Source organism: Tachyglossus aculeatus, chromosome 20, assembly GCF_015852505.1.
Source record: "Tachyglossus aculeatus isolate mTacAcu1 chromosome 20, mTacAcu1.pri, whole genome shotgun sequence".
NCBI lineage: Eukaryota > Metazoa > Chordata > Mammalia > Monotremata > Tachyglossidae > Tachyglossus > Tachyglossus aculeatus.
The window spans coordinates 23816018-23840824 of record NC_052085.1 but is presented as its reverse complement, the minus strand read 5'-3'; the positions used below and the strand labels follow the sequence as shown (position 1 = coordinate 23840824).

General features: G+C 40.1%; 1 protein-coding gene across 4 annotated transcripts in view; it reads left to right on the top strand.

The window, feature by feature from the left end:
- Positions 1-19831, top strand: part of CNTN5 (contactin 5) — a 665146-nt gene extending 645315 nt beyond the window's left edge. For all 4 annotated transcript variants that reach the window (XM_038761846.1, XM_038761848.1, XM_038761845.1 and 1 more), the window contains 4 exons: positions 5429-5615; positions 6413-6525; positions 12685-12853; positions 16452-19831. In XM_038761846.1, the coding sequence (XP_038617774.1) occupies positions 5429-5615; positions 6413-6525; positions 12685-12853; positions 16452-16555 (573 nt within the window). In that variant the 3' untranslated portion in view covers positions 16556-19831. The remainder of the gene's footprint in view (positions 1-5428; positions 5616-6412; positions 6526-12684; positions 12854-16451) is intronic.
- Positions 19832-24807: the final 4976 nt, after the last annotated feature.

Here is a 24807-nt window from a genome sequence, read left to right as displayed (position 1 = left end):
CATTTTGCACATGAGGAGACTGGGATACAGAGAAGTTCTATAAAAATGAGCATGCTGCCTTGCCTGGTTTATTGCTAACCCACTTTTCAGATCTGAGTTCAGGGATGGCTTCTCCTGGGAACCACTGATAAATACACTGTAAATATTGACAACTGCAAAACAAGGTGAGCCAGGAGGAATGGGAAAGGGAAACCAAGAAGATTATGTGCAACGTTGCCAAGAGTGCTACCCAGCATTAAAAAAAAAAAAGCATAAAAGATACACCCTGTCCTGATAATATACTTCAAAATTCCTATCTCAGACAGACAGTTTCCGGATTAAGAATATTCTACCATATTTTCTTCTTTCTAACACCTCTGTTCAGCACCTAACCTTTCATGTTTCTTTATCATCAAGATTCTCACTGGATAGGACTTTCTTGTAAAGAAACTCTTGCTTGAAATTCAGGTTTCTTTCCTTAGTGCATTTGTCACACTTTGACAGAGTATCCAAAGGAAAGGCATGGGGATGAGTGGAAATGAAAAAGAATTATAATTATAATTTGGGGGCTAGAATGCATAGCTAACAGAAGTACAAAATACAGTTTGCAATTGGTAGAACTGCAGTGTATTTCATGCCAATGTGACTTTTGTGGGGAAAAGGTGGTAACGGCTAAGAAGCGTTTGTTTTAAGGCAAAAAAATCAGCAATATTATTGTGTTATTTCTAGGCATTTCAATGGACTTATTCATCTTCCTCTCCCATTTCCCTTCTCCCCTACCCCATTACTCTTTTTCCTTTTCTCCACCTTCTCATCCTTATCCAACTGTAAAATTGCCACATTGAGCCTATCCCCAGGCCATTACCAAACATATACTGCCCTAAAATCAATTAATGATATTTACTGAGTCCTTACTGAATGCGGAGCACTGAACTATGTGCTTGGGACAGTACAGCACAGCAGAGTTGGTAGATACAATTCCTGCCCTCAAGGATCTGACGTGTTGCTTATGAGATGTGCCCAGGTATATTTTAATCAATTCCACAGTTCATCTCAGTCACGTCTTATTACCAAATGCCCACTTATCATCTCTTGATTTATTTAAAAACATCAAATGGCAATCTTGGTTTTATGAACTTATTAGATCAAGTTATTATTGCTAATACTATATTAAATGTCATATTAATTAGTATGATATTATTATTATTAGAGAAGCAGCGTGGCTTAGTGGAAAGAGCATGGGCTTCCAAGTCAGAGGTCGTGGGTTCTAATCCCGGCTCCGCCATTTATCAGTTGTGTGACTTCGGGCAAGTCACTTAGCTTATCTGGGCCTCAGTTATCTCATCTGTAAAATGGGGGTTTACCTTGTATCTACCCCAGCACTTAGAACAGTGCTTGGCACATAGTGTTTAACAAATACTATTATTATTATTATTATTATTATTATTATTATTATTATTAATTATCACCTCGGGAAACACTGGCCAAAAGTTCACTGCAGAAAAATGGAAGGTGAGGTTAAGAAGGAGTACAGTTGGCTCACTAACATTTCCCTCTGGATATCCTACTCCATAATTAGGACTCATTTTAGGAAGAAGCAGCGTGGCATAGCAGATAAAGCACGGGCTTGGGAGTCAGAAAGTCACGGGTTCTGATCCCGGCTCTGCCACTTGTCAGCCATTTGACCTTGGGCAAGTCACTTTGCTTCTCTGGGCCTCAGTTCCCTCATCTGTAAAGTGGAGATGAAGACTGTGAGCCCTATGTGGGACAGGGACTGTGTCCAATCCAATTACCTTGTATCTACCCCAGCGTTTGGAACAGTTCCTGGCACATAATAAACACTTAACAAATGCAATTATTATTATTATCATTATTTATTTTAAACTGTAATACTGAGAAATCAAATTCAAACTGAGCTGTTTAACTTAAGATTCAAGTACTTGTCCAACTGGACAACATATGTTGTGGAGATTTTGGAAGGACAGCTTGGAAAGCTAACAACACTTTATTTTATTATCTGACTTTAGCTGCAGTAAAAATCACAAAATGAGCAGCAGTTACCTGACCATAATTTGTCAAACAGCTTGATTTTAATAAGAATGTGGGATAATCTCAGACATAAGTGAAAAAACAAAAATAGTAGTCCCCTCCAGTTACAACTAGAACATAGATTATTTTCCTTTACATATGGTGTATGGCTGTCTGTCCCCAGTTTTACAGAATCTTTAAGACTCTGAAAGCTTCATATAATTGCAATATAGTTTGTTTTCTATCAAAATTAGGAAAAAGAAATACAAAATATTAGCTGTTTAATTCTTCCATATATTTAGATTTCCCTCGAATGATATTTCCAAAATTTCTGAGTCTCAGCAAGATCTTTTCTTGACTTTCAGAGATTGACTTGCTAAACACTATTTCCAAATCCTCTTATTATTCATTGATTATTAATGAGATTTCGTCCTTGACCTGCCTCCAGATGCATAAACACACATACATAAAACAAGACTTTTACTAACGTGTCTCACCCATCAACTGTCAAGGAGGACTGAACCCAGGAGCTCCAGCTTCTAGTTCTCCACAACCCTCTCCCACCAACATGGAGTCAGAGGTCATGGGTTCAAATCCCGGCTCTGCCAATTGTCAGCTGTGTGACTTTGGGCAAGTCACTTAACTTCTCTGTGCCTCAGTTACCTCATCTGTAAAATGGGGATTAAGACTGTGAGCCCCCCGTGGGACAACCTGATCACCTTGTAACCTCCCCAGTGCTTAGAACAGTGCTTTGCACATAGTAAGCACTTAATAAATACCATCATTAATTAATTAACAGCCGGTCTATGGCCAGAACTGAAGAGAGAAAGACCACATTTGAGCAAGTGACAGACTGTGGCAACAGGGGTTTTCAGCCCAAGAAACTTGCTATCTTTGGAAAATTGGTGGCCATTAATTTCAATGTCTGGTCATAATTCTCTGTCCTTTGCAAACCAATACTCCTTTTTTCCCCACTTATGCCCATCATAAAAGGTTTTAAAATCTCTGAAGCCTTTGATGACTTTAAAAGGTTTTCTGGGTTATGCTAACTGATGAATTTCAAACTCCTCGCAAGATTGCACGTCCCAGGATGTGCATTCCATTCTGGATTATTTTTATTAAGACTTTAGTGTCAATAAACATGCTATGACATAATAATGGGAGTAGTAATACCCCGATAAATGGTGATACATTTCCTATCTAGCCATCTTTGAAAATAGAAAGCTTAATTTAAAGTTCAGGGTGAGTCATTTCTGCATCTATTACATGTGACCATTTTTCTTGTTAAAAACCTTCCTCTTTTCCTAGGTATAAATTATTTTTTAGGATAGAATGCCCCATGCTCACATTCAGGTTCATCAGTCCTGAAGATAAATTAACAAGGAAAGAAATTAATCCAATCACATTTATCTCTAGCTTTGTGTGTTTTGTTGTTGCTGTAATGGTTTTTCCCTTTAGACTGTAGTGACATCTTCTGGGATGAATACAAGTTCTTCAGCAAATTAACTTGGTTATATATTGCATGATTCCACACCCATATCCCCCATCCACTTGTAATCAATCAGTCAATAGTATTTATTGAGCGCTTACTATGTGCAGAGCACTGTACTAAGGTATCTTACTGGTATAAAAGTAATCTGATGGACACTATTTTGGGTGTTAAATCAAAGTTAATTAATGGCAGTTAATGTATCGATCATCCTACAATTTTTACAATTGCCTTTATTTTGGTATTTAAGTGCGTGTTGTGTGTTAAGCACTGTTCTAAATGCTGGAATAGATAAAAATCAATCACATCAGAAACAGTCTCTGTCCCACAAGGGGCTCACAGTCTTCAAAGAGATCCTCCTCAGAGCTATGAATTCTGTGTATTCTTTCCCAACACTTGGTTCAACGCACAGCACACAGTAAGCATTAAATAAATACCACTATTAAGGTTTACCAGAGTATACATTCTTAAATAGGTAGTTATTCTTCTTCTTTATTTTTCTTTTTACAATGTATCTAAAAGAAATGGGGTGTGCATTCCTGGGTTTTCCCTTAAAGCCTCCTAATTTAGCCATTAACATTAACATTAAACATTTGGTGTTTAAAAAAGCTAAAAGGCAAATGTCTTTTTTTGCAACTAAATACATAAATCATCAACTACTACATTTAATAATCCTCTATTCAACTAGAATACATATTCATCATTTTTAAAGGGAGCCTATCTACTTATGAAAAGAGAGGAAAAGGAGAAGGTGTGTGTTTGTTGTGGGGGGGGTGCAAAATAATCACATAAAGCAGGAATGTGTTTCTCTTGTGTGAAATGGCCTTTTTTGGTTAGTCATGAAATCGTGGATCTGTGGCTATCGTAGCTTCTCTGTAGACTTTTGCTAACAGGTTGAGCTAAGAAAGGGTCTTCTGCAATTACTAAATCTGAAATAAATGCATTGAGTGTCAAAAAGTGAAACGGATTCAAGTGGTCCGCACTTGGTCCAAGCTCTCTGCTGAAGTTGAATCAAGTTTATGCCACTTCAATTCAGAGAAACGATAGGACTTGGAAGTATGAATTCGGCATTTTCATTGGCAAAAGTGTGAGTTGGATGCCTAGTCAGGTCAGCTGGAAAAAAGGAATTTCTTTTTTACCTTCTTTCATGCTGTAAAACTTTAGGGCCTGAACCAAGCTAAGACTTCACTAATGAGTATTTAGTAATATAGTCTCAAAAGGAGAACATATATAGCAACAGCAAGAACCAACAATCATGAAAGGTCATTTTCATCTGTGGCAAGAGCCAAAGGGTGAGATGGTTTCTACAAATTGTGTTTGATATAAAACTGCTCCAGCCTGCAAATAAAGCCTTCCGTCCTGTCTGTCTCTCAGCTATGCCATTTCTATAAGATTAACCCACTACAAGGTGTCCTAAGGTATTGTCAGTTCTTATTCATTACTTTGACCCTGATCTTTTGACTTCACAATTTAAAGAGCCGCCAAGGAAATACTGCTTATGCCGCTTTCTCTCAAATGATTCATTTAAGCTTCTTTGATTTGAATGGTAAATGTTACCCGTGACCTTTGGAAGGTAAGCTATCCTTGGGTGTCGAAATACTTTTGACTTCCTGTCAGCCTTTATTCACTGCTCTTCTTTGTAACTGGTTCTGGCATCTTTTGCCAGCCGGCTGCAAAGCAGTGTTCTTCAGTGACATCCTCAGTAAGAAGACGACATTCTGACTCCACGCGTCTGAGCACCATGGACAGAATGGCAGCCAAATAGGAACTAAGGTTACGATTCTTGCCTCTCTCTCGGGGCCTACAAATTTGGGGGCAAAAGTGACTTCTCCATGCAGGGAGACTTCAGCAATCTTCGAAGATGATTGCGAGCAGTAATAAATAAAAGGGAAAGCTTGATAATGAATCTCTCATTTGATCATTTGTTGGCAGGTTGGTTACTGGAGAGATATGGATCAAGAAGAATCAGCAGAAACAGTCAAAACAGGAGGAAATGAGTCGTCCATCCTCCTGACACAATTAGAAGGAAATACATTGTACCACTTGACAGTGAGGGCATTCAATGGAGCAGGATATGGTCCCCCCAGCACTGAAATACAGGCAGCCACCAAGAAATCCCGTAAGTGACCTTCGCTGTATGAGGTTTTTGCAGAGAAAAGGCAACAATATTTAATATTTCTGGACTTCACTGCCTGAAGACCACATTCATTCATTCATTCATTCAATCATATTTATTGAGCGCTTACTGTGTGCAGAGCACTGTACTAAGCGCTTGGGAAGTACAAGTCTGCAATATATAGAGATGGTCCCTACCCAACAGCAGGAGGTTCATCTGGAATGTTGATTTCAAGTGTCACTATACTACTTAAATCTGAATGCCCACTCTAGCCCAGGAAGATTGACATTCACTGCAATCAAAGGTTATATCAATCAATCGATCGTATTTATTGAGCACTTACTGTGTGCAGAGCACTGTACTAAGTGCTTGGGAAGTACAAGTTGGCAATATATAGTGACAGTCCCTACCCAACAATGGGCTCACAGTCTAGAAGGGGGAGACAGAGAACAAAACAAAACGTATTCCTGTGAAACAAGGCCAAGTGGTTGTGACACAGGATGGAAGCAAAAGAATTCAGGTTTATACAGGCAGTGGAGTGGCTATTGAAATGACACCCCTAGATCAAAAGTTCTGTTTAAGGAATCCAACCAAAAGGAAGCCTTTTTTACTTCTCAAGCGCTTAGTATAGTGCTCTGCACGCAGTAAGCGCTCAATAAATACAATTGAATGAATGAAGCCTGAAGGGGCAGCCGACTGTAAACATAATTAAATATTAGGATCCTCAATGAGGTTTAAAAAAGAAGAAATATCATTCAGTTCACAATGTCATTTTACTTTTATTTTTTTTTATTTTTCAGCTCCTAGCCAAGCCCCCCAAAACATCATGTGGGAGCAACAAGGCTCTCAGGTCTCTCTAGGTTGGGAGCCCGTCAGACCATTAGCAAATGAATCAGAAGTAATGGGTTATAAGGTAAATGGCTCTACTTTCCTGCTTTTCGTTTTTTCCACCCATCTCTCTTTTATTTAATATTTTTCCGGTAATATTTTTGGTAGCTGAACTCTGCTTTTGTTCTGTCAATCAGTGATATTTAGTGTCTGTTTACTGTGTGCAGAGTAAACTGTACTAAATACATGATGGAATGCACTTCTTTTTGAGCCTACTCCTGGTTCTGCTGTATAGAACATGCGCTTCTAAATGTGATGAAAGAATTAGGGAACATTCTTGCCTCAATATTCACTTCTGGGTATAACACAACCCACAAGTTGCAGCAAGTAGATTTGGTGTAAGAACTACAGAAGCAGCCTGGCCTAGTGGAAAGAGCATGGGCCTGGGACTCAAAGGTCCTGGGTTCTAATCCTGACTCCACCACTTATCTGCTGTGTGACCTTGAGTAACTTCACTTAACTTCTCTGTGCCTCAGTTACTTCATCTGTAAAATGGAGATTAAGATTGTGAGTCCAATGTAGAACATGAACTATGTCCAATCTGATTAGCTTGTATCTATCCCAGCATTTAGTACGGTGTCTGGCACATAATACGTGCTTAAATACCATAAAAAAGAAGTTAATAGTTGTGTTGTATCTTCAGATATCATCAATGGCACTTACTGAACGTCTACTGTTTGCAGGGGGCTGGCCTCGTAATTTAACACACAACTTAAATGATCCTAAATTATCATCGAGGAGAGATGGTCATCTGTCCCTGCCTTTTAAAGATATCCAGATAATCCAGAGCCATGTTCCTCTTGTTGTCAAAAGGTCGTCTTAGATCCAGATGATCTCATCTTCCCACCCAAGCTCTGGCCTCTGTCTTACTTCCTCATCACTGCAAAAAATACCACCGTGCTCCCTTTCTCACAAGTCCATCACCTTTGGCGTTATCCTTGATTCATCTCTCTCATTCGACCAGCATAATTCAATATCACCAAATCCCTTCAGTTCTACCTTTACAACATCTTTGGAGTCCTCCTTTTCCTCTCCATCCAAGCTGCTACTACACTGATCCAAGATCTTATATCTTGCTTTGACTACTGCATCAGCCTTCCGTCTCTCCTCTCCATTCCCGACTTCACTCTGCTACCTGCGTCATTTTTTCTAAAAAAAAGTCATGCAGTCTGTGCCTCCCTACTCCTCAAAAATACCCAGTGGCCGCTCACCGTCCTTTGTATCAAATAAAACCGCCTTGCCTTATCCTGCTGATCTTCTACTAACACCCAACCACCACACTTCACCCCTCTAATGCCAACCTACTCACTCAAGTTTGATCTTTGCTGTCTCAACTGTGTCTAACTCGATTTACTTATCTCCACTCCAGTGATTAGTACAGTGCCCGGCACATAGTAAGCACTTAATAGATACCACTGTTATTATTTTTATTGCCACCTATCCCTCGCCCCTGTCATCCTTCTGATCTGTAACTCTCTATCCCCTCATATGACAGACCGCTTCTTGCCCCACTATCAGAGCCTTACTAAAATCACACCTCCTCCAAGAAGCCTTCCCTAACTAAGCTCTCCCTTCTGTGCCACCTCTGAACACGGATCTGTACCCCGTAGGCACTTGATATGCAACCCCAAACCCCAAAGCACTTGATAGCCCAAGCCCCACAGCACTTACACACCAATCCTTTATATTGTCCCCTTTCCCTTGTCTGTACTTCATTTTAATGTTTGTCTCCCCCTCTAAACTCTAAGCTCCATTTGGGCAGGGAACATGTCTACTACCTTTTCTGAATGGTTCTCTTTCTGTTGCTTAGTACAGTGCTCTGCACACAGGCAACACTCCATAAATACCATTAATTGATAGACCTATTTCGTCCTATTGGAGCCTCAAAAATGGGTCATATATTAGGCCTCTCAGTGACACCAGGCCACACAGGAGTTGTTTTCCTCTTCAGAGTCAAAATATAATGAGATAACTGGATAGAAAAATATTGCCAACAGTCCCCTTGAACCTCTCTAACTCTCCCTATATTGTTAAATCTAAAGTTTGTTATTAGGGGTCAGCATTCAAAATTTTCAATTCATTACATTACAGTCATTAAAGTTGGATGGCATTGAAATCCATACTGTATCTTCACTTTAATAGCACTTGTAATAGAATTTGTAAAAATTCTGGAGAATTAATCATCTTTAACTTTGTAGACATTAATATTTTTATGGAGCTAAAATGTAATTAAGCAGACTGGCAGTCAATTTGGGTTTATTCAATGCTAAATATTATATGGAATTTTTTGTAAAAGAACAAGTCTGGGAAGTTTGCTCAAGCATTGGTTAAATCAGGATCTTCATATTTGATCATAGGCCCTTTTCATAATTCTCCAGTTGGGAAACCATGTTTAGACCTCATATTGCCAATGCAATTATGGATGAGGCCAGTTATTTTATTGTTTTTCCATCCTCTCCCCATCTGCCTGCCCTACCCACATCAAGGCATCCTTACTATAATAAGAGCAGAAGATTAACTCAGAAGAATTGGGTTGTTACTCCCTGTATAGCTGTGGGCTTCATACCAATTCATATCCATTTGATTTCCATGTCGAGCAAAGTCATTTTTAAATGGCAAAGAGATCATCAAAACACAAATGCTGAAAAATCACTCATCAAAAATAAAAAACAGACATCAAAGCTATTCTTAACCTTAACCTTCATCCTCACGCATACCCTAAAGCAAAACTCTAAATCTAACCCTATCCTGAACTCAGTCCCTAATCCTCAATGAGCCTCTCAACAACTGAGATTGCTGACAGTTTCATCTGGTAATGAATTTAGATGTCTAATTATAGGTGATGTATCTTTCAGACATAGAGGAGAAGATGATGACCAACTCAAAAGAAAAAATTAATGCTTCCTTGTATAGGAAAAACCATAACTTTTTCTTCCTTAATTATTTAGAATCAAACTTTTCCTTCCAATCTGAGTCCAAATCAGATATTGAATATCTGTTTTTGAGTCCTTTTTTTCCCCTAAACAAATAACTTACATTTTTGCATATTCTATTTCATTTGGCAATTCACCCTGAACATTCACAACCTCTTTAAATCCTTTCCATAATACGCTTCAGTCCTTGCTGGTTTTTAACATCTCCCGATTCAGAACCAGCTGCAGTTTATTAGGGTATTGCATATTAATGATACAGAAGATGCAATAAAATGTTAATCTGATCTATTTTTTTCTAAATATGCCCCTTCAACTGTAAACTCCATCTCACTTATGATCTTCCAGCCTACTTTATATCCGTGGCTGCATCTTTATTTATCCCAGCCAATCTGTACCGAGTTTATAAATGAGATGCCTCATCCAAGTTAAGAACATGAATTCCATTTTGGATATTCATCCATCCCAGTAGTCTTTCTCAATCAAAGGAATTTGGGAAGAATTTTGCGATGATTGTCATAATTATTAATAATTAATAAGAATTATAATTAATAATAATAATAATAATTGTTTTGTGCTTACTCTGTGCCAAGGACTGTGCTAAGTGCTGGGGTAGATACAGGATAATCAGGCCATTCAGAGTTTCTGTCCCACATGGAGCTCACAGTCTAAGTGGGGGGAGAAAATCATCCATCGTATTTATTGAGTGCTTACTATGTGCAGAGCACTGTACTAAGCGCTTGGGAAGTACAAATTGGCAACATATAGAGACAGTCCCTACCCAACAGTGGGCTCACAGTCTAATTTTCAGCAGCTTCAACTCTCCTCTTATCTTTTCCATACAAGTCTATGTTTCTCTGTCTCCTCACTTTCCTAAGGCAGAACTGTGAAATGAGACTATCAATGGCATTTTGAATAACCATTCATTTATTAGCTCTGTATATGGATCGCTTCTGAAAATTTAAAAACATTATCGAAGCTAAATGCTTAGCAGTCTCATCTCCCAGTAGATACCTCAAAAGATAAAGTGCCTAAATATTGGATTCCCTGCATACTTACTTTCTTTTTTATTTTTCTGCTGAATTCCTGGAAAGCTCCTCTTTCATCTCCTAGTCTTTTAGCCTAAAATGCCATCTAGAATGGAAGGGGCAGAAGAGACCAGTTGAATTCTTGTTTGCTTTAACCTTTGAGTTAGGCAATAATTACATTGTATACTGTATTGTGTACTGGTTAGCCAGTCTCTCAAAATGAATCTCCTCCGCACGCCCCCCCCCAAAAAAAAAAAAACCAAATTGCTAAATTCTCTGGATTTTAGTCTCCATTATTTTGTCTTATTTAGAATCAGCTATAAGTTTGTTTTTTTGTCTCCAAGTACCAGACTAAGGAATGTGGCCGAAATTATAGCCCAATCCAGCTGGACTAGAAGCCAACACTGGGTTCTTTTCTTGACACTGTCTAGTTCATTGCTAAAATTTATCCTCATGCCCTTTCATTCTACCACATCAAAAAAGCAGCAGGGCTGGAGTCGTAACTGGGAGGCACTTAGCATGTGGCAGAATGGTGACACTCAAACTACCCAAAGGACAGGGCTGTCCCTAAGGATTGTGGTACCAGTCACCCTGTATAATCCTCCCTCCCAACTCCCCAGTGGTCAAGGGAGAGGGCTAAAGAGCAGATATTTCCTCCTTAATTCTGCTCTTCCCCTTCTGAATATGCTCCTCCCAATCAGACCCCAGACAGCATCAGGTCCAATTTATTTTTAATCTGGTATTTGTTAAGTGCTTACTATGTGCCATGCTCTGTACAATGTCCCAGAGGGCCCTGCTTCTTCCTTTGTGGGTTAGAGATGAGGGTGGCAGAGGAAGGTGACAGGGAATGGGGAAGTAAATACATTCAAGTAGCTTGAGCTCAGGGATGTGAGCAGTCCCATCGCATCACCATTTGTTCAGAGAAGCAGAATAGCCTAGTGGAAAGTGCCACAGAGGACCTAGACTTGAACCCCGGTTTCACAACTTGCCTACTGTGTGACTGTGGGCAAGTCACTGAACTTCTCTGTGCCTCAGTTCCCTCATCTACAAAATGGGATTCCATACCTGTCCTCCCTCCAACTTAGATTGTGCACCCTGTATGAAACCTGATTATCTTGTTAACTCCTCCAGAGCTCAGTTCGGTGCTTAGCGCATAGTAAGTGCTTAGCAAATACCACAATTATTAATTATTAATATTTATGGCAGCAGGTATCTGGAATAACTTTGCTGAAAAGAAGAATGATATTTGTGAGGTTGATCTTAAAAATTCCTGGATGAATGTGGAGGGACTCTGGAAACTCTCCCAGCCCCTGAATCTTGGAGGAAATCATATTTCCCCCCACCTCCTGTTCCCCTCACCTCCTGTTGAATCTACTAGAGATATGTTTCTACTTTACTAATGTGGGGAATGCTTATGAAAAGTGATTTAATTTTTGTTGCTGTCTTAGACCACGAGCGAGGGAAGGTGGAGACTAGCATAGGACTGTGAGTTGGGAGACCCAAGTCCTAATTCCAGCCCTGACATTGATGAACTGTGTGACTTTGGGCAAGTACCATGAGGATGAGATAGACCGTGAGCCTCTTTTGGACAGTGACTGTACACTATCTCATAATATTTTGTCTGCCCCAGTGGTTAAGCTCATAGTAAGTGCTTACAGCCTGGCCTCGTGAATAAAGCACATGCCTGGGAGTCAGAAGGTCCTGGGTTGTAATTCCAGCTCCACTTCTTGTCTGCTGTGTGACCTTAGGCAAGTCACTTCACTTCTCTGTGGTTCACTTACATATCTGTAAAATGAGGATTAAGACTGTGAGCCCAATGTGGGGCAGGGACTGCGTCCAACCCAATTACGTAGAATCCAGCCTAGTGCCTGGCAGATAGTAAGTGCTTAACGAATACCACCGTTATTATATTATTGTGGTATTATTAAGTGCACTTTTCCCAGGGAGTTGACAGCCACCATTTCATCAACAGAACCCAAGGAATTGGTCCTGTTAAGGGTTTGATCCTCCCTTGAGTAAGATGTCAATGGTTTTCTGTTGGAGGTGGACTTATATTTCAATGAATCATTGCTCTGAAACCCAAAGCCCTAGAGAGCAGCCTCTTGGAAGCAGCCTCCTTCAAAGGAAATGATTGTTCGTTCTCTTTCGGGTCCCAGTTTAGAAGCAAATAGGACTATAAGCCCTTTCAAGTCATTACTCAGCTTTGTACGCCTTCCTTTTTCATAGGTTTCTTTTAGACATGAAGGCCAAAGCAACAGCGAAGTCATTGAAACACAGAAAAACCAGGCAGTGGTCCTCCTTCCCGATGTTGGAGTCTATATCATTGAGGTTCGAGCGTTCAGCGAAGGAGGGGATGGAACTTCCAGCTCCCAAATCAGAGTGCCATCTTATTCTGGTAAGGTCTGGGCCATTGGACCCAGGAAAAACTATCTTTTTTGATGAATAGTGTCAGACTAGCTCTTGCAAGCGAGAAATGTGTGTGGTTTTTTTTTCCTTTTGGGATAAGGTCAACGATTAATTAATTAAAGTTTGATTTTAAATAACGTTAGCTTTTTGGATAGAGTTTGGTGTGCACAGGGGCAGGGCAAGGGGATGAGGGATGCATTCAGAGAAGATTTGATACCTCTTCTACTTTTATACTAGCATGGTAAGCAACTCCCTGGAGACCACCTAGCCAAAGTCCTCAGGCAGCAAAATTTAAGGGGTGATAAATTATATTGTGTCATGCCATATCAAAGCCACCGTGTGGCTCAGTGGAAAGAGCACAGGCTTGGGAGTCAGAGGTCATGGGTTCTAATCCTGGCTCTGCCACTTATCAGCTGTGTGACTTTGGGCAAGTCACTTAACTTCTCTGTGCCTCAGTTCCCTCATCTGTAAAATGTGGATTAAGACTGTGAGCCCCACATGGGACAACCTTGATTAACTTGTATCCCCCTAGCGCTTAGAACAGTGCTTGGCACATAGTAAGGGCTTAACAAATACCGACATTATTATTATCTCCCAAAGTCCAGTCCAAATGTCCATCCTTTCAAACAATCAGTAGTACTTATTGAGTGCTAACTCCATGCAGAGCACTGTACTAAGCACAGTAGAATTAAAAAACATGATCCCTGCCCTCAAGAAGCTTACAATTTAGTTGGGGAGATAGACACAAATAACAGGTAAAGGAAAGCAACAGTATTTAAAGATGGATTCCCCCTTCTATGAGAGAGCATAAATGCTGAGACAACTGGGGAAAAAAAGATCATCAGGGAAGCAAGGGTCACTTACACTGATATGCTGATTGACATTCTCCTTAAGAAAAATCACCTAAAACTACACATTCATCTAATAACGCCCCAGACCTACCTAGCCTGAGAGAGATTTTCACATTCCTATTAGTTGCAAGCACCCAGACGCAATCACTCTAATGAGCTTTGTCACCTTGACTTTCTTATAGTATCTTCACTCTCTGCACTAGTTTAAATTCATGCCCAATACCTCTATTATTTTGATTAACAGGCTTTATTAGTGCCTCTGCTGTAAAAAAAAAAAAGTATTTCAATTAGACTTCCCAGCTTTCTAGCCAATTACAAAACAAATTATTTTCCCAGTCTTGCCTAAGCAGAAGAATTGCATCGGAAAAGAAATCAAAATCACCATCTCTGTAATTAAAATCTCCATTAAAGCCTGTTTGCTTAGGGCTGGTGGGATAATGTGGTGGTGGAGAGTGTAGCTCTTTAAGTCAGGTCACAGGATTTGATCACCACTCCCACGTTAAGTGGCTTGCCCAAGTCCACAAAGCAGGTCAGTGGTAGAGATGGCACCAAAGCACTACTCTCTACTAGCTTCATGCTCTTTCCACTAGACCACACTGCCTCCCTTGCTTTACTACATCACAAGAACCGAGACTGCAAAACTCGACCCCACAGAGAGAGGAGTTTCTGCCCCTTCCCCTCCCCAGTCTTGAGTGAGAGATTCAGGTATTGAAACACCTCTTCTCCAAGGACCCTTATGAAAAATCATCAGAGCATCATGAAATTACAGGGTTTGAAGAAACATAGCTAAATTATCCAGTCCTTACCTCTTTCTTAACCTATAACCCTAAACTTTCAAAGTAGTCAGAGGTCTCTCTACTGTAAGCTCATAGTAAGCTGTAACCTTATAAACGGAATTTGTCTGTTTATTGCTCAATTGTACTCTCCCAAGCGCTCAGCACAGTGCTCTGCATGTAGTAAGTGCTCAGTAAATAGGATTGAATGAATGAGCAGCACAGCGCTTCCTTAGTAAAGCAGTTCCTGTGTATTTGTTCCTTTCACTGTTCCACTCACATCTGACTTCAGTCCTTTCACCTGTGATTGAGTCAGTAACTTCGTATCCTATTGGAAATGGAGGCAGAAAATGGCTACTTATTATCATTCCAACAGTTCCACTACCCTTCATGTTCCACCTTTCCATATGCCTGCATCTCCCCTTGCAAGCATATGAAAATACTTGTTTGAAGCAATTCTTTCTACGTTTATCACTCTCCACTAGTAATCTTTGAAGTTTTCCTTATATCCCAGTGTTGGTGATTTCCCAGCTAAACCCAGATCTCTCACAAGGGTCTGCCCTTTTGGGTCTGCTGCTCATTGCCTCCTCCATGCTGTGCACACACAAACACACACACACACACACACACACACGCCTTCCTGCACAGTGCTTCCTTCTTAAACAGCAGCACCAACAATGGAATCTACTGGTGAGAATGCCGGCTGAATCTCGGTCCTGTCTGCTGTGTGACCTTGGGCAAGTTACTTAACTTCTCTGAGCCTCAGTTCCGTTATCTGTAAAATGGGGATTAAGACTGTGAGCCCCACATGGGAAAACCCGATCACTTTGTATCCCCCCCAGCGCTTAGAACAGTGCTTCACACATAGTAAGTGCTTAACAAATGCCATCATTATATTATATTATTATAAGACAACCTGTCTCTCCCTCTCTGCTCTAGAATTCCCTCTCTCTTCATATTGGGCAGACCACCACTCTGCCCACCTTCAAAGCCCTTCGGTGGATTATAATGCTAGTGGTTTGCGCCCTCCCTGCTGATTGTGTTGCCAAAGTGACTGCAGCATGGTGCCAATATTGTATCTTTGGCCCACATATTAACCAACTTTTTTTCAGGACTCCCGACCATTTCACCAGATGCCCACAGTTGTCCTTGGGTTAGAAACTTTCCCCCCTTGACATAAGCTCCATGTAGGGGTGTACTCCCCCAAGCATTTACTTAGTACAGTGCTCTGCAGATGGTAGACGCTCAATAAATACCAGTGATTGATTGATAAGGCCAGGAGTCCAGCTCTCCGGATTCCCAGAGCCCTGCTCTTTCCACTGGACCAACAGTAGAATGACTTTGCTAGGTTCCACTGTGACTCTCAGCTCATTTTCTGCCGTTGCTTGTATTAAGCCAGTCTCAGCCTCTTCTAGTACTTATACAGTTTGTTTTTCCCTCCTAAGTAAATGATCCTTCACTTGTCTCTAGTGAATGTAATCCTTTTTAAAACCTACCAGCTTCTTTGACTTGTCAAGGTCATTTCAAATTTTAAGCGAACTCTCTGAGGTTCTAATTACTCTTCCCAATTTGGCATCATCAGCAAATTCATCCACAAAGTACTTGAAATCATGAGTCATTAATGAAAATATTCAATTAGTCCAGGTTTGGGGCTGACCCCTGTGGAACTCAATTTGATTTGCTCCCTCCCGTTTGACTCTAAAAGATTAACAACTGTTCCTCTGTAATCAATTGCCCTCACATAGCAAGAGTATCGTCATTCTAGGGTTTAGGGTTTTTACTGCAACAGCAGCCGGGACCGTCTTCAGCTTGAACAAATGCCAAAACGTCTCAGATTTTTACATACAACATTTGTGATCAAGACCCTAGGAGTGCATACTGGGTAAAAGCAAGTTGGACGCATCTTGCTACAAACATATCCTTCACTTAGCCAAACCCTTTGGATCTCTCTCTGTTTTTACAGGTGGGAAAATCACAAGTGCTCAATCCACCCTACATACTTTCTCCACTTCTTCTTCATCTGTCACACTGCTTTTGGCGTTGATAGTCCCTTCAACCTCCTGGTGAAGATCGCCAACTTTGTCTTTTTTTTGTTTCGCTTTAGCTTGATAACATCTGTGGATGGAGCTTTATGTAAGTGAGAGAGCTGGAACCCTGAGCTAAGCTTAAAAACCCTAGAAATACACACAGTGCACTTAGGAGTGTTGGAAAATTGTTAATTATTCATCAGGTTTTCTCTTCAGTTTTTGTAAGTGTTCTCGCACGGGAAGGACAGTTCTTGGCCCAAGTTGAATATGCAGATTGTATGTAATGAACTTTTGTAAGCAAAAGTAATTTCTGTCCAATTGTACTCTTTCCTTTTTTAATACAGTACGTTACAATTTGGTTTTGTATCTGATGACCCTGAGTATGTGCCATTAGTTTGTTAAAGCAGTGGTGTCAAGTGCATCTGTTCAGGAAAAAACAAAAAGTAGTAGAGCAAAAGATCTGTTAAATGCTTGCATCTAGTGATTTTATTTTCCCTAAGGCTGGCTGTTCCAATTGACAAACCAGTGGGAGAGGAGAAAAATTGTTCAGTTACGTTGCCCATTACAGGAGAAGTACAGGAACTATTTTCTGGAAAAACATATGACTGCATATTGAAGTAGCAAAATTTGTCAATCTACCATTCTGTGAACATTCCCAGAAAAAGTTATTAGAGAAGAGTAAGCCATTTATGTTCATGCAAGGCAAACTGAAAGTGACTTTAAAATGAACCCAAAAGAAAAAGTGCTATTGTTTTTTCAAGTACTAGTGCTATTTAGCTGGAAATAAAGTAAATGTTTATTTTAATAGCAAAAAAGAGTTTATATTCACAAAAAATGCTATCAAAATAGCTTTCGTGATATTGCAATGTCCAGAAGCTAACCAAAAACAAAATGAAACCAAGGCAAAGTTTGTGGTGTTTCCACATTTCATTGCTAATCCTGAAGATGACTTTTAGCCCTCTTTCCTCACAATTTGCAGAGATTTGCCTTTACCTGGCAATAAAATTTGCCACATATATATGCATATAATATATTTCATATTAGAATGAGCACTCCAATTTCATTTGGAATATTTTGGACCAGAGCTGTTTTTGACAAGGCATTTGGTCCAATGCTAACAAAAATGCAAATTAATAGAGCTTCTGAACTTACACTCTGTTAAATCTGTGTTGCAATGTGCGAGAGCACAGCTCCAGCCTTAAGCCCATCTCAATCTGGCATAGAGGGGTGCCTCCATTTTACAGCATAAGGAGTTTTCTTCATTATAAATTCACACTAAAATAAACATTTATCAAATAGTAAAGAACAGGGGCTTTTATAGCATTATGCCGGGTCAGGGGCCAGAGTAAATACTGAAAGACTTTAGGCCAGTAATGAGTCTAATTCTCCTCCCTGCGAATAAGCTGGGCCCTTTCAAAGGGACATTAACTCTTTCGGGCTGCCGTGGAATCGTACCTTAATAATAGCAGGAGTAATTGTAGGTCCCAGAAGAATTGGGCTCATTCTTTGTAGAAAGAAGACCGATTGGCCTCGGGATAGGGATTTTGAGTCGATATATCAGGTTGGTTAGGCAATGACTAAATTTTTAACAACTGATTGGGACGTTTTCTGCTTCAGCAGAAAAATCAGTATTCATTGTTTTCTGTACATATTCAAAAAACACCGTGTCTCTGCGTCTTTAGAAGAACATCAAAAAAAATGCAAGGGGCTGGATCCAACCGGCAGCATTTGAAAAGGGATCAAGAGAAGACTAAGCGTTTTGGGGGGTTTTTTGGTCTCTCAAAACTGGTTTCAAAAAAGCTACCGATGACATGTTTTATCGTTGATCTTTCTAAGTTAGTCAGGGTATTCAATGAGTGCTTTACTCTGTGCCAAGCACTGGGGTAGATTCAAGCTGATCACCTCGGCCACACTCCCCATACCACAAGATGCTTATCACCTAAGAGGGAGGGAGTTTGGATATCTTATCCCCATTTTATAGCTGAGGAACCTGAAGCACAGAGAAATCAAGTGACTTACCCTAACCAGATGTCACAGCTGAGACTTCTGTCCATATCTCAAGCCTCCCTATACCATGTTCTTTTCATTATGATATAAGTCACACCACCTTTTCTCGGCAATAGTTATCATCATAATACTGAAGGTGACTTGCCCACAGTTACGCAGCAGGCCAGAAGCTGGGCTGAGAAAGGGCTCCTCTCTCCTGACTTCTCCTTGTAATAGTTTTTTTCCACTAGGCCACCCTGCCTCCCAGCTGACCTCAAAGATGATTTTCCAGCCCATCCCAAAATTAAACAAGCAATAATTTCAAGGAACATTTTTCCATACGTTATGGTGGAGTCAAGCCAGATAGTGGCCTTGGCTTTGAGCCTCTTTGGGATAAAATATCTGTGGGAGTTTCCTGAACTACTCCACATTACTTGTTGTGGTCTAAGGGGACGGAAAAGTGCACTGCAAGGTAGCTTCAGTGCCAATTGCCCAATGGAAAAGTCAAAAAATAAGGCTACTTTCTGCTTGCCAGGCAAAAAGGAAATTTTCCATTATGAGAGGACTTGCACAACCAAATTGTGAATTTAAGGGAAACCACCAAAAAAAAAAAATATCTATAATGATTATACAGAGGGCACTCACTACACTAGTATTAGCTGAACATAATTACCTTTATTTTTCATTGGTCAATCAAAAGACTTCCCAATCAACCTAATTCAGTACATGATGGATATCAAATTTTGTGATATTTCTGTCTATCTGAGCTGAATCAGATAGATACTATCCAAAAATGGAACACACAGCTTCTGATTTTGTTGTATTCTTATAGGGAAAAGAAATAGGGGTGTTTTTATTCAACATGAGCAGATATGTATTTTGCATCTAAAAGCCTATGAATAAAACATGTTTTAAATGTTTATGTATTTATGTATTACATACTTGTTACTTTATAGAAAACAAGACTATTCCTTATCACAGTCCATTATTTTTCAGCTGCAGTACGGAACTTGTTCCTAGATGAGATTGTAACAGTGCAGTCTTAGATCCTAAAGAGACTGTATTTTTGTATACTGTCACATGAGTTGTTGAGAAACTTTACTCATCGTAAATTGAAACTCTGTGCAAGTGAATGTTTGCTGAACAAAATGAAGGTACTGTACAGGCCCATTGCAAACTGTTAGATATATTGTATACAATCTGTATATAAATATACTATATATAATGGTATAGATTATGTGGAAGGCACAGTCAAATAATAGTTCTGTGTACTGTTCTTGTAACATTATTAGGTCTTTTTAATAAATAATTCTCTTTTTATTGACTTTTATCTTCTCTCCTGTCAGTTGGTTGTCAGGGTGGGCCTGAAAGAAGAGATGGAGAATGGTGTGATCAACTACGGTGAGAAGGTTAGTGGGAGGAGAGGATTTGGAAGATGAAGAGCTCAGTTTGGGACCTATTGAGCCCAAGGTACCTCTAGGACCCATTAAAGTGCACTGCATCAGAAAATGTAAGAACTGCAGAAGAGAGAGGCTGGAGTTGGTGAGATAAATTGGGAAGTCTTTCTTGGAGAGGTGGTAGTAGTAGTAATAGTATTTATTAAGAAGCTACAGCCTGCACAGTAGTGGGGAAAAAATACCCACGTGGGAATTAGACACAGTTCCTGGTCCCCTGGGCTCACAATCTAAAATAATGTGGTAATAATAATAATAGAAACTGTGGTATTTGTTAAGCACTTACTAGGTTCCAAATACTGTGGTAGATACAAGATAATCAGAGTCGACACTGATTATCCAAATGGGGTTCACGATCGAAGAGAGGGAGCGTAAAGAGAGATGAAAAGAGGACACAGAACAGAGTTCTGAAAGACATCCCCAGTTGGGGACTAAGAGGCAGGGGAGGAGCCAGAAAAAGGGACAGAGAAGGATGGGCCAGAGAGATTTAAGGAGCTCATTATAATGATAAATAATAATAATTATGGTATTTGGTAAGCGCTTACTTACTATGTGCCAAGCACTGTTCTGAACACAGGGGTAGATACAAGGTAATCAGGTTGTCCCACGTGGGGCTCACAGTGTTTCTTAACAAATACCATAATTATTATTAATATTACTACTACTACATCCAACCTTGAGTGCTTTAAAGAAGAAAATACTGAACTAAACCCTTGGGAGCGATAATCCCTGCCCACAAACAGCTTAACCCCAGTATGTATAATGCATCTTAAGTAGTATGTGTATATATTCATAAAAATTGGCCATTCATTTTTCACTATTCTTCATATTACCCTATTGGACTATTTTAAAACAACCTTATTTTATGTAACAGATGAAATGTCAATCCAGATTAGCTGCGGATCTGTGAGCCCACTATTGGGTAGGTACCATCTCTATATGTTGCCAACTTGTACTTCCCAAGCGCTTAGTACAGTGCTCTGCACACAGTAAGCGCTCAATAAATATGATTGAATGAATGAATGAATAATGGTGCCTAAATTTGCAAATATTTCATAAGACTTGGGATCACTTAATCTTGGAGATTTCCATATATACAAGGCCCCATAAAGTGTACAGATTTGATTTTTTGATGAAACCTATTTAAAGGAAAAGAACCTTCTCTTTATATTGCATTTCTTGGGTGCTTTGTATGTACAACAGAATATTTAAGGCAAAATCATGCTGCATGATATTTCATTTTCATGACCTTTCATTCCATGTAGTCACTGGATTTAATGGAATAACCCTTGCAGAGCTTTAATGGTCTTGCACAAAGTGATGAGTGATCATCATCATCAATCGTATTTATTGAGCGCTTACTCTGTGCAAAGCACTGTACTAAGCGCTTGGGAAATACAAATTGGCAACATATAGAGACAGTCCCTACCCAACAGTGGGCTCACAGTCTAAAAGTGATCAGACTATACATTTGGCATCATTAATAAGAACATGCTTTTTAAGATCTAAACAGTCCTTATAATCCTTATAGTCCTTATACGGGCCCAAAGGGGATTTAAGCAGCAGCTTGTAGCCTCTACACACTGCAGGTGTGAAAAGCACTGTACTAAGCACTTGGGAGAGTACCATTCAACAGCAGACACATTCCCTGCCCACAACAAACACACTATGTGCAAGACACTACACTAAGCATTGGGGTGAATACAAGCAAATGGGGTTGGATGCAGTCCCTAACCCACACGGGGCTCAGTCTTCATCCCCAGTTTGCAGATGAAGTAACTGAGGCACAGACAAATGACTTGGCCAACCTCACAGCAGAGAAGTAGTGGAGCCGGGATTCCAAACCAGGTCCCCTAACTGCTAGGCCCAAACTCTAGCCGCATGGCCACACTGCTTCTCAATCTTCCTTACTGTGCCTGTCACCAGCTCTTCCACACCTTATTTTTACATTGTGAGCCCCTGAAGGGCCAGGAACTTGTCTAACTCTCACCTGGGTACTCTTTTCCAGTATTTAGGACAGTGCTCTGCTCTCAGTAAGCACTTACTTAAACAATTAATTGTGGTAAGCACTTAATCAGGTCTACTAGGATGATGGTTGGAATCCAAAAGACCATCAGGGAGAGCCGCCAAACATCAATATTCTCTTCCGTTGTCTACGGGAGAAGTTATCTCACGAAGAAGAGAAGAGGTGGTGATAGTACAAAGCTTCAGAGTTTAGTGGAAAGAAAACGGGCCTAGGAATCAGAGGGCCTGGGTTCTAATCTTAGCACTGCCACTTGTTTGCTGTGTGACCTCTGTAAAGTCACAACTTCTCTGGACTTCAGTTTCCTCATTTGTAGACTGGGGATTCAATCCCTATTCTCCTTCCTAGACTGTGACTCTCATTCATTCAATCGTATTTATTAAGCACTGACTGTGTACAGAGCACTCTCATGATGGAGAGGGACTGGTTCTGACGTGATTATCACATATTTATCTACCTTAGCCCTTAGCAGTAAGCGTTTACCACTACTAGAAGCAGCGTGGCTCAGTGGAAAGAGTCTGGGCTTTAGAGTCAGAGGTCATGGGTTCAAATCCTGGTTCCGTCAATTGTCAGCTGTGTGACTTTGGGCAAGTCACTTCACTTCTCTGTGCCTCAGTTACCTCATCTGTAAAATGGGGATTAAGACTGTGAGCCCCCCGTGGGACCACCTGATCACCTTGTAACCTCCCCAGTGCTTAGAACAGCACTTTGCACATAGTAAGCGCTTAATAAATGCCATTATTATTATTATTAACAAATATCCCAAATATTAACTCATTCATCTGGGGGTAACAAATAGAGTCTGGAGATTCAATCCAAAAATTTAAATTGATTCAATCAGATTGCCGTCTTTGTAACAATGTCAGCTGGCTTTCAACCCACAGTTGTTTTTGACGTGCTTTATTACTAAATTTAAAGTCGTCACTCAAACATATAGTCTTAGATGGCAATAGTTCAGAAATAGGAGTGAATTAAATCTCTGAACTCCTCAAAATCCAGTCTGAATGGAAATCTTAACTCACTGATTCATTCCTACTTAATTAGATCACAAGACAAGACATAGAACAGAGATTTCTGTGAACTTTATGTATTCCTGTTTATTCACTGGACTCTTAATTTATTTTCCCCTTTGCAGTTATTGGGGAGAAATTAAACTTTCTGCTCAATCTGGTGCACAAGGATAACTTTTCTAAATAGATCTTGCCTTGCAATACTGCAAGTGCTACACTGGTGCAACTTTTTAATCAAAACTTATTTTCGAAGTCACTTAAAGCCTCAAATTAAACCAGCCTAGATAATGGGCCCATTTTAACATTAAATTGTCTTCCAGAGACCCAGTGAAATGAAATGGAAGGATAAATTTCAGCTCTGGAAAATCACCGATTAAATGAAGCGGGTTTAGACACCGGGCAGGCTGATCTGGAATTGCCTATCTGGGGCCACAGGAGGAGGGGGTGTTCTGAGACCTTCCCACCCCCATCGGCAAAGTCATTTTTCAAAGGAAGGCAGATCCAGAAGGTAAGACCAGAACGCAGGGCCTAGGGTGATTGGCTTAACAAATACTGTCGTTATTATTATTTTTTAAGGCCATCAGTGGTCATCTTTGGACCTGAAATCTGGGAGGGGGAAGGCAAAGCCGGGGCTAGAGAAAGATTGGCCTACAATCAGCACTTAGAACAGTGTTTGGCACATAGTAAGCACTTAACAAATACCATAATTATTATTATTGCAATGGCTGCCCTTACTGGCCCAGTGTTTCTTCTTGAGCATTTCCCATACACCTTGCTCATGCCTCTCTAATATCTATTTCTAATTAAAAAAAATAATCATATATACCACCATATATGTATGTATTGTAAATATCATACATATGCATATGTTGCATAATGTATAGTGAGAAGCAGCATGACATGATGGTTAGAGCACGTTCCTGGGAGTCAGAAGATCATGGTTTTTAATCCCAGATCTGCCACTTATCTGCTATGACACCTTGGGCAAGCCACTTTACTTCCCTGAGCCTGTTACCTCATCTGTAAATTGGGGATTGTGACACCCTCATGGTACGGAGACTCTGTCCACCCAATTTGCTTGTATTCACCCCAGCGCTTAGTATAGTGCCTGGCACATAGTAAGCACTTAAATACCACAATTATTATTATTATTATCTATAGGTACATATATGGTATTTGTTAAGTGCTTACTATGTGCAAAGCACCATATTAAACATTGAGTAGGTACAATAAACTGGGCACAGTACCTATCATACGTGGAACTCAAAGTCTAAGAGGGAGAAAGAACAGATATTTTATCCCCATTTTTTAGATGAGGAAACTGAGGCACAGGGAAGTTCAGTGACTTGCCTGAGGTCATACAGCAGGCAAATGGCAAAGCAGGAATTAAACCCTCAGTCTTCTCACTCCCAGGCCCATGTTCTTTCCGCTCTATCCTGCTGCTTCTCATTTCTAAAACATTTCCTTTGCAAGTCCAGGATAGTTTTTTTGTTTTGGAAACCCGGTATGCAAAGTCCACTGCTTCACAGGGGCAAAAGAAAAGGCTCTCCTCCTGAAACAAACAAAAACATTTCATTTGTAGCACGAAGCAAGAGGTTGGTATTAAGATATTTAATTCTTTGAAGGGTTTGCTTGAGCATTATAAGCCATTTAAATGCTAACTGGTCTCATTTCCCTCACGTAATTAGTAAATGAAAGCACAATTACCTACAGGTTCATTAAATAAATCAGTACTGAGATTCCCTCTGAATTTAATGATCACTAATGCAGATGATTGCCATGGACACAATAAACAGAGATGTTGACAACTGTGTGTCAC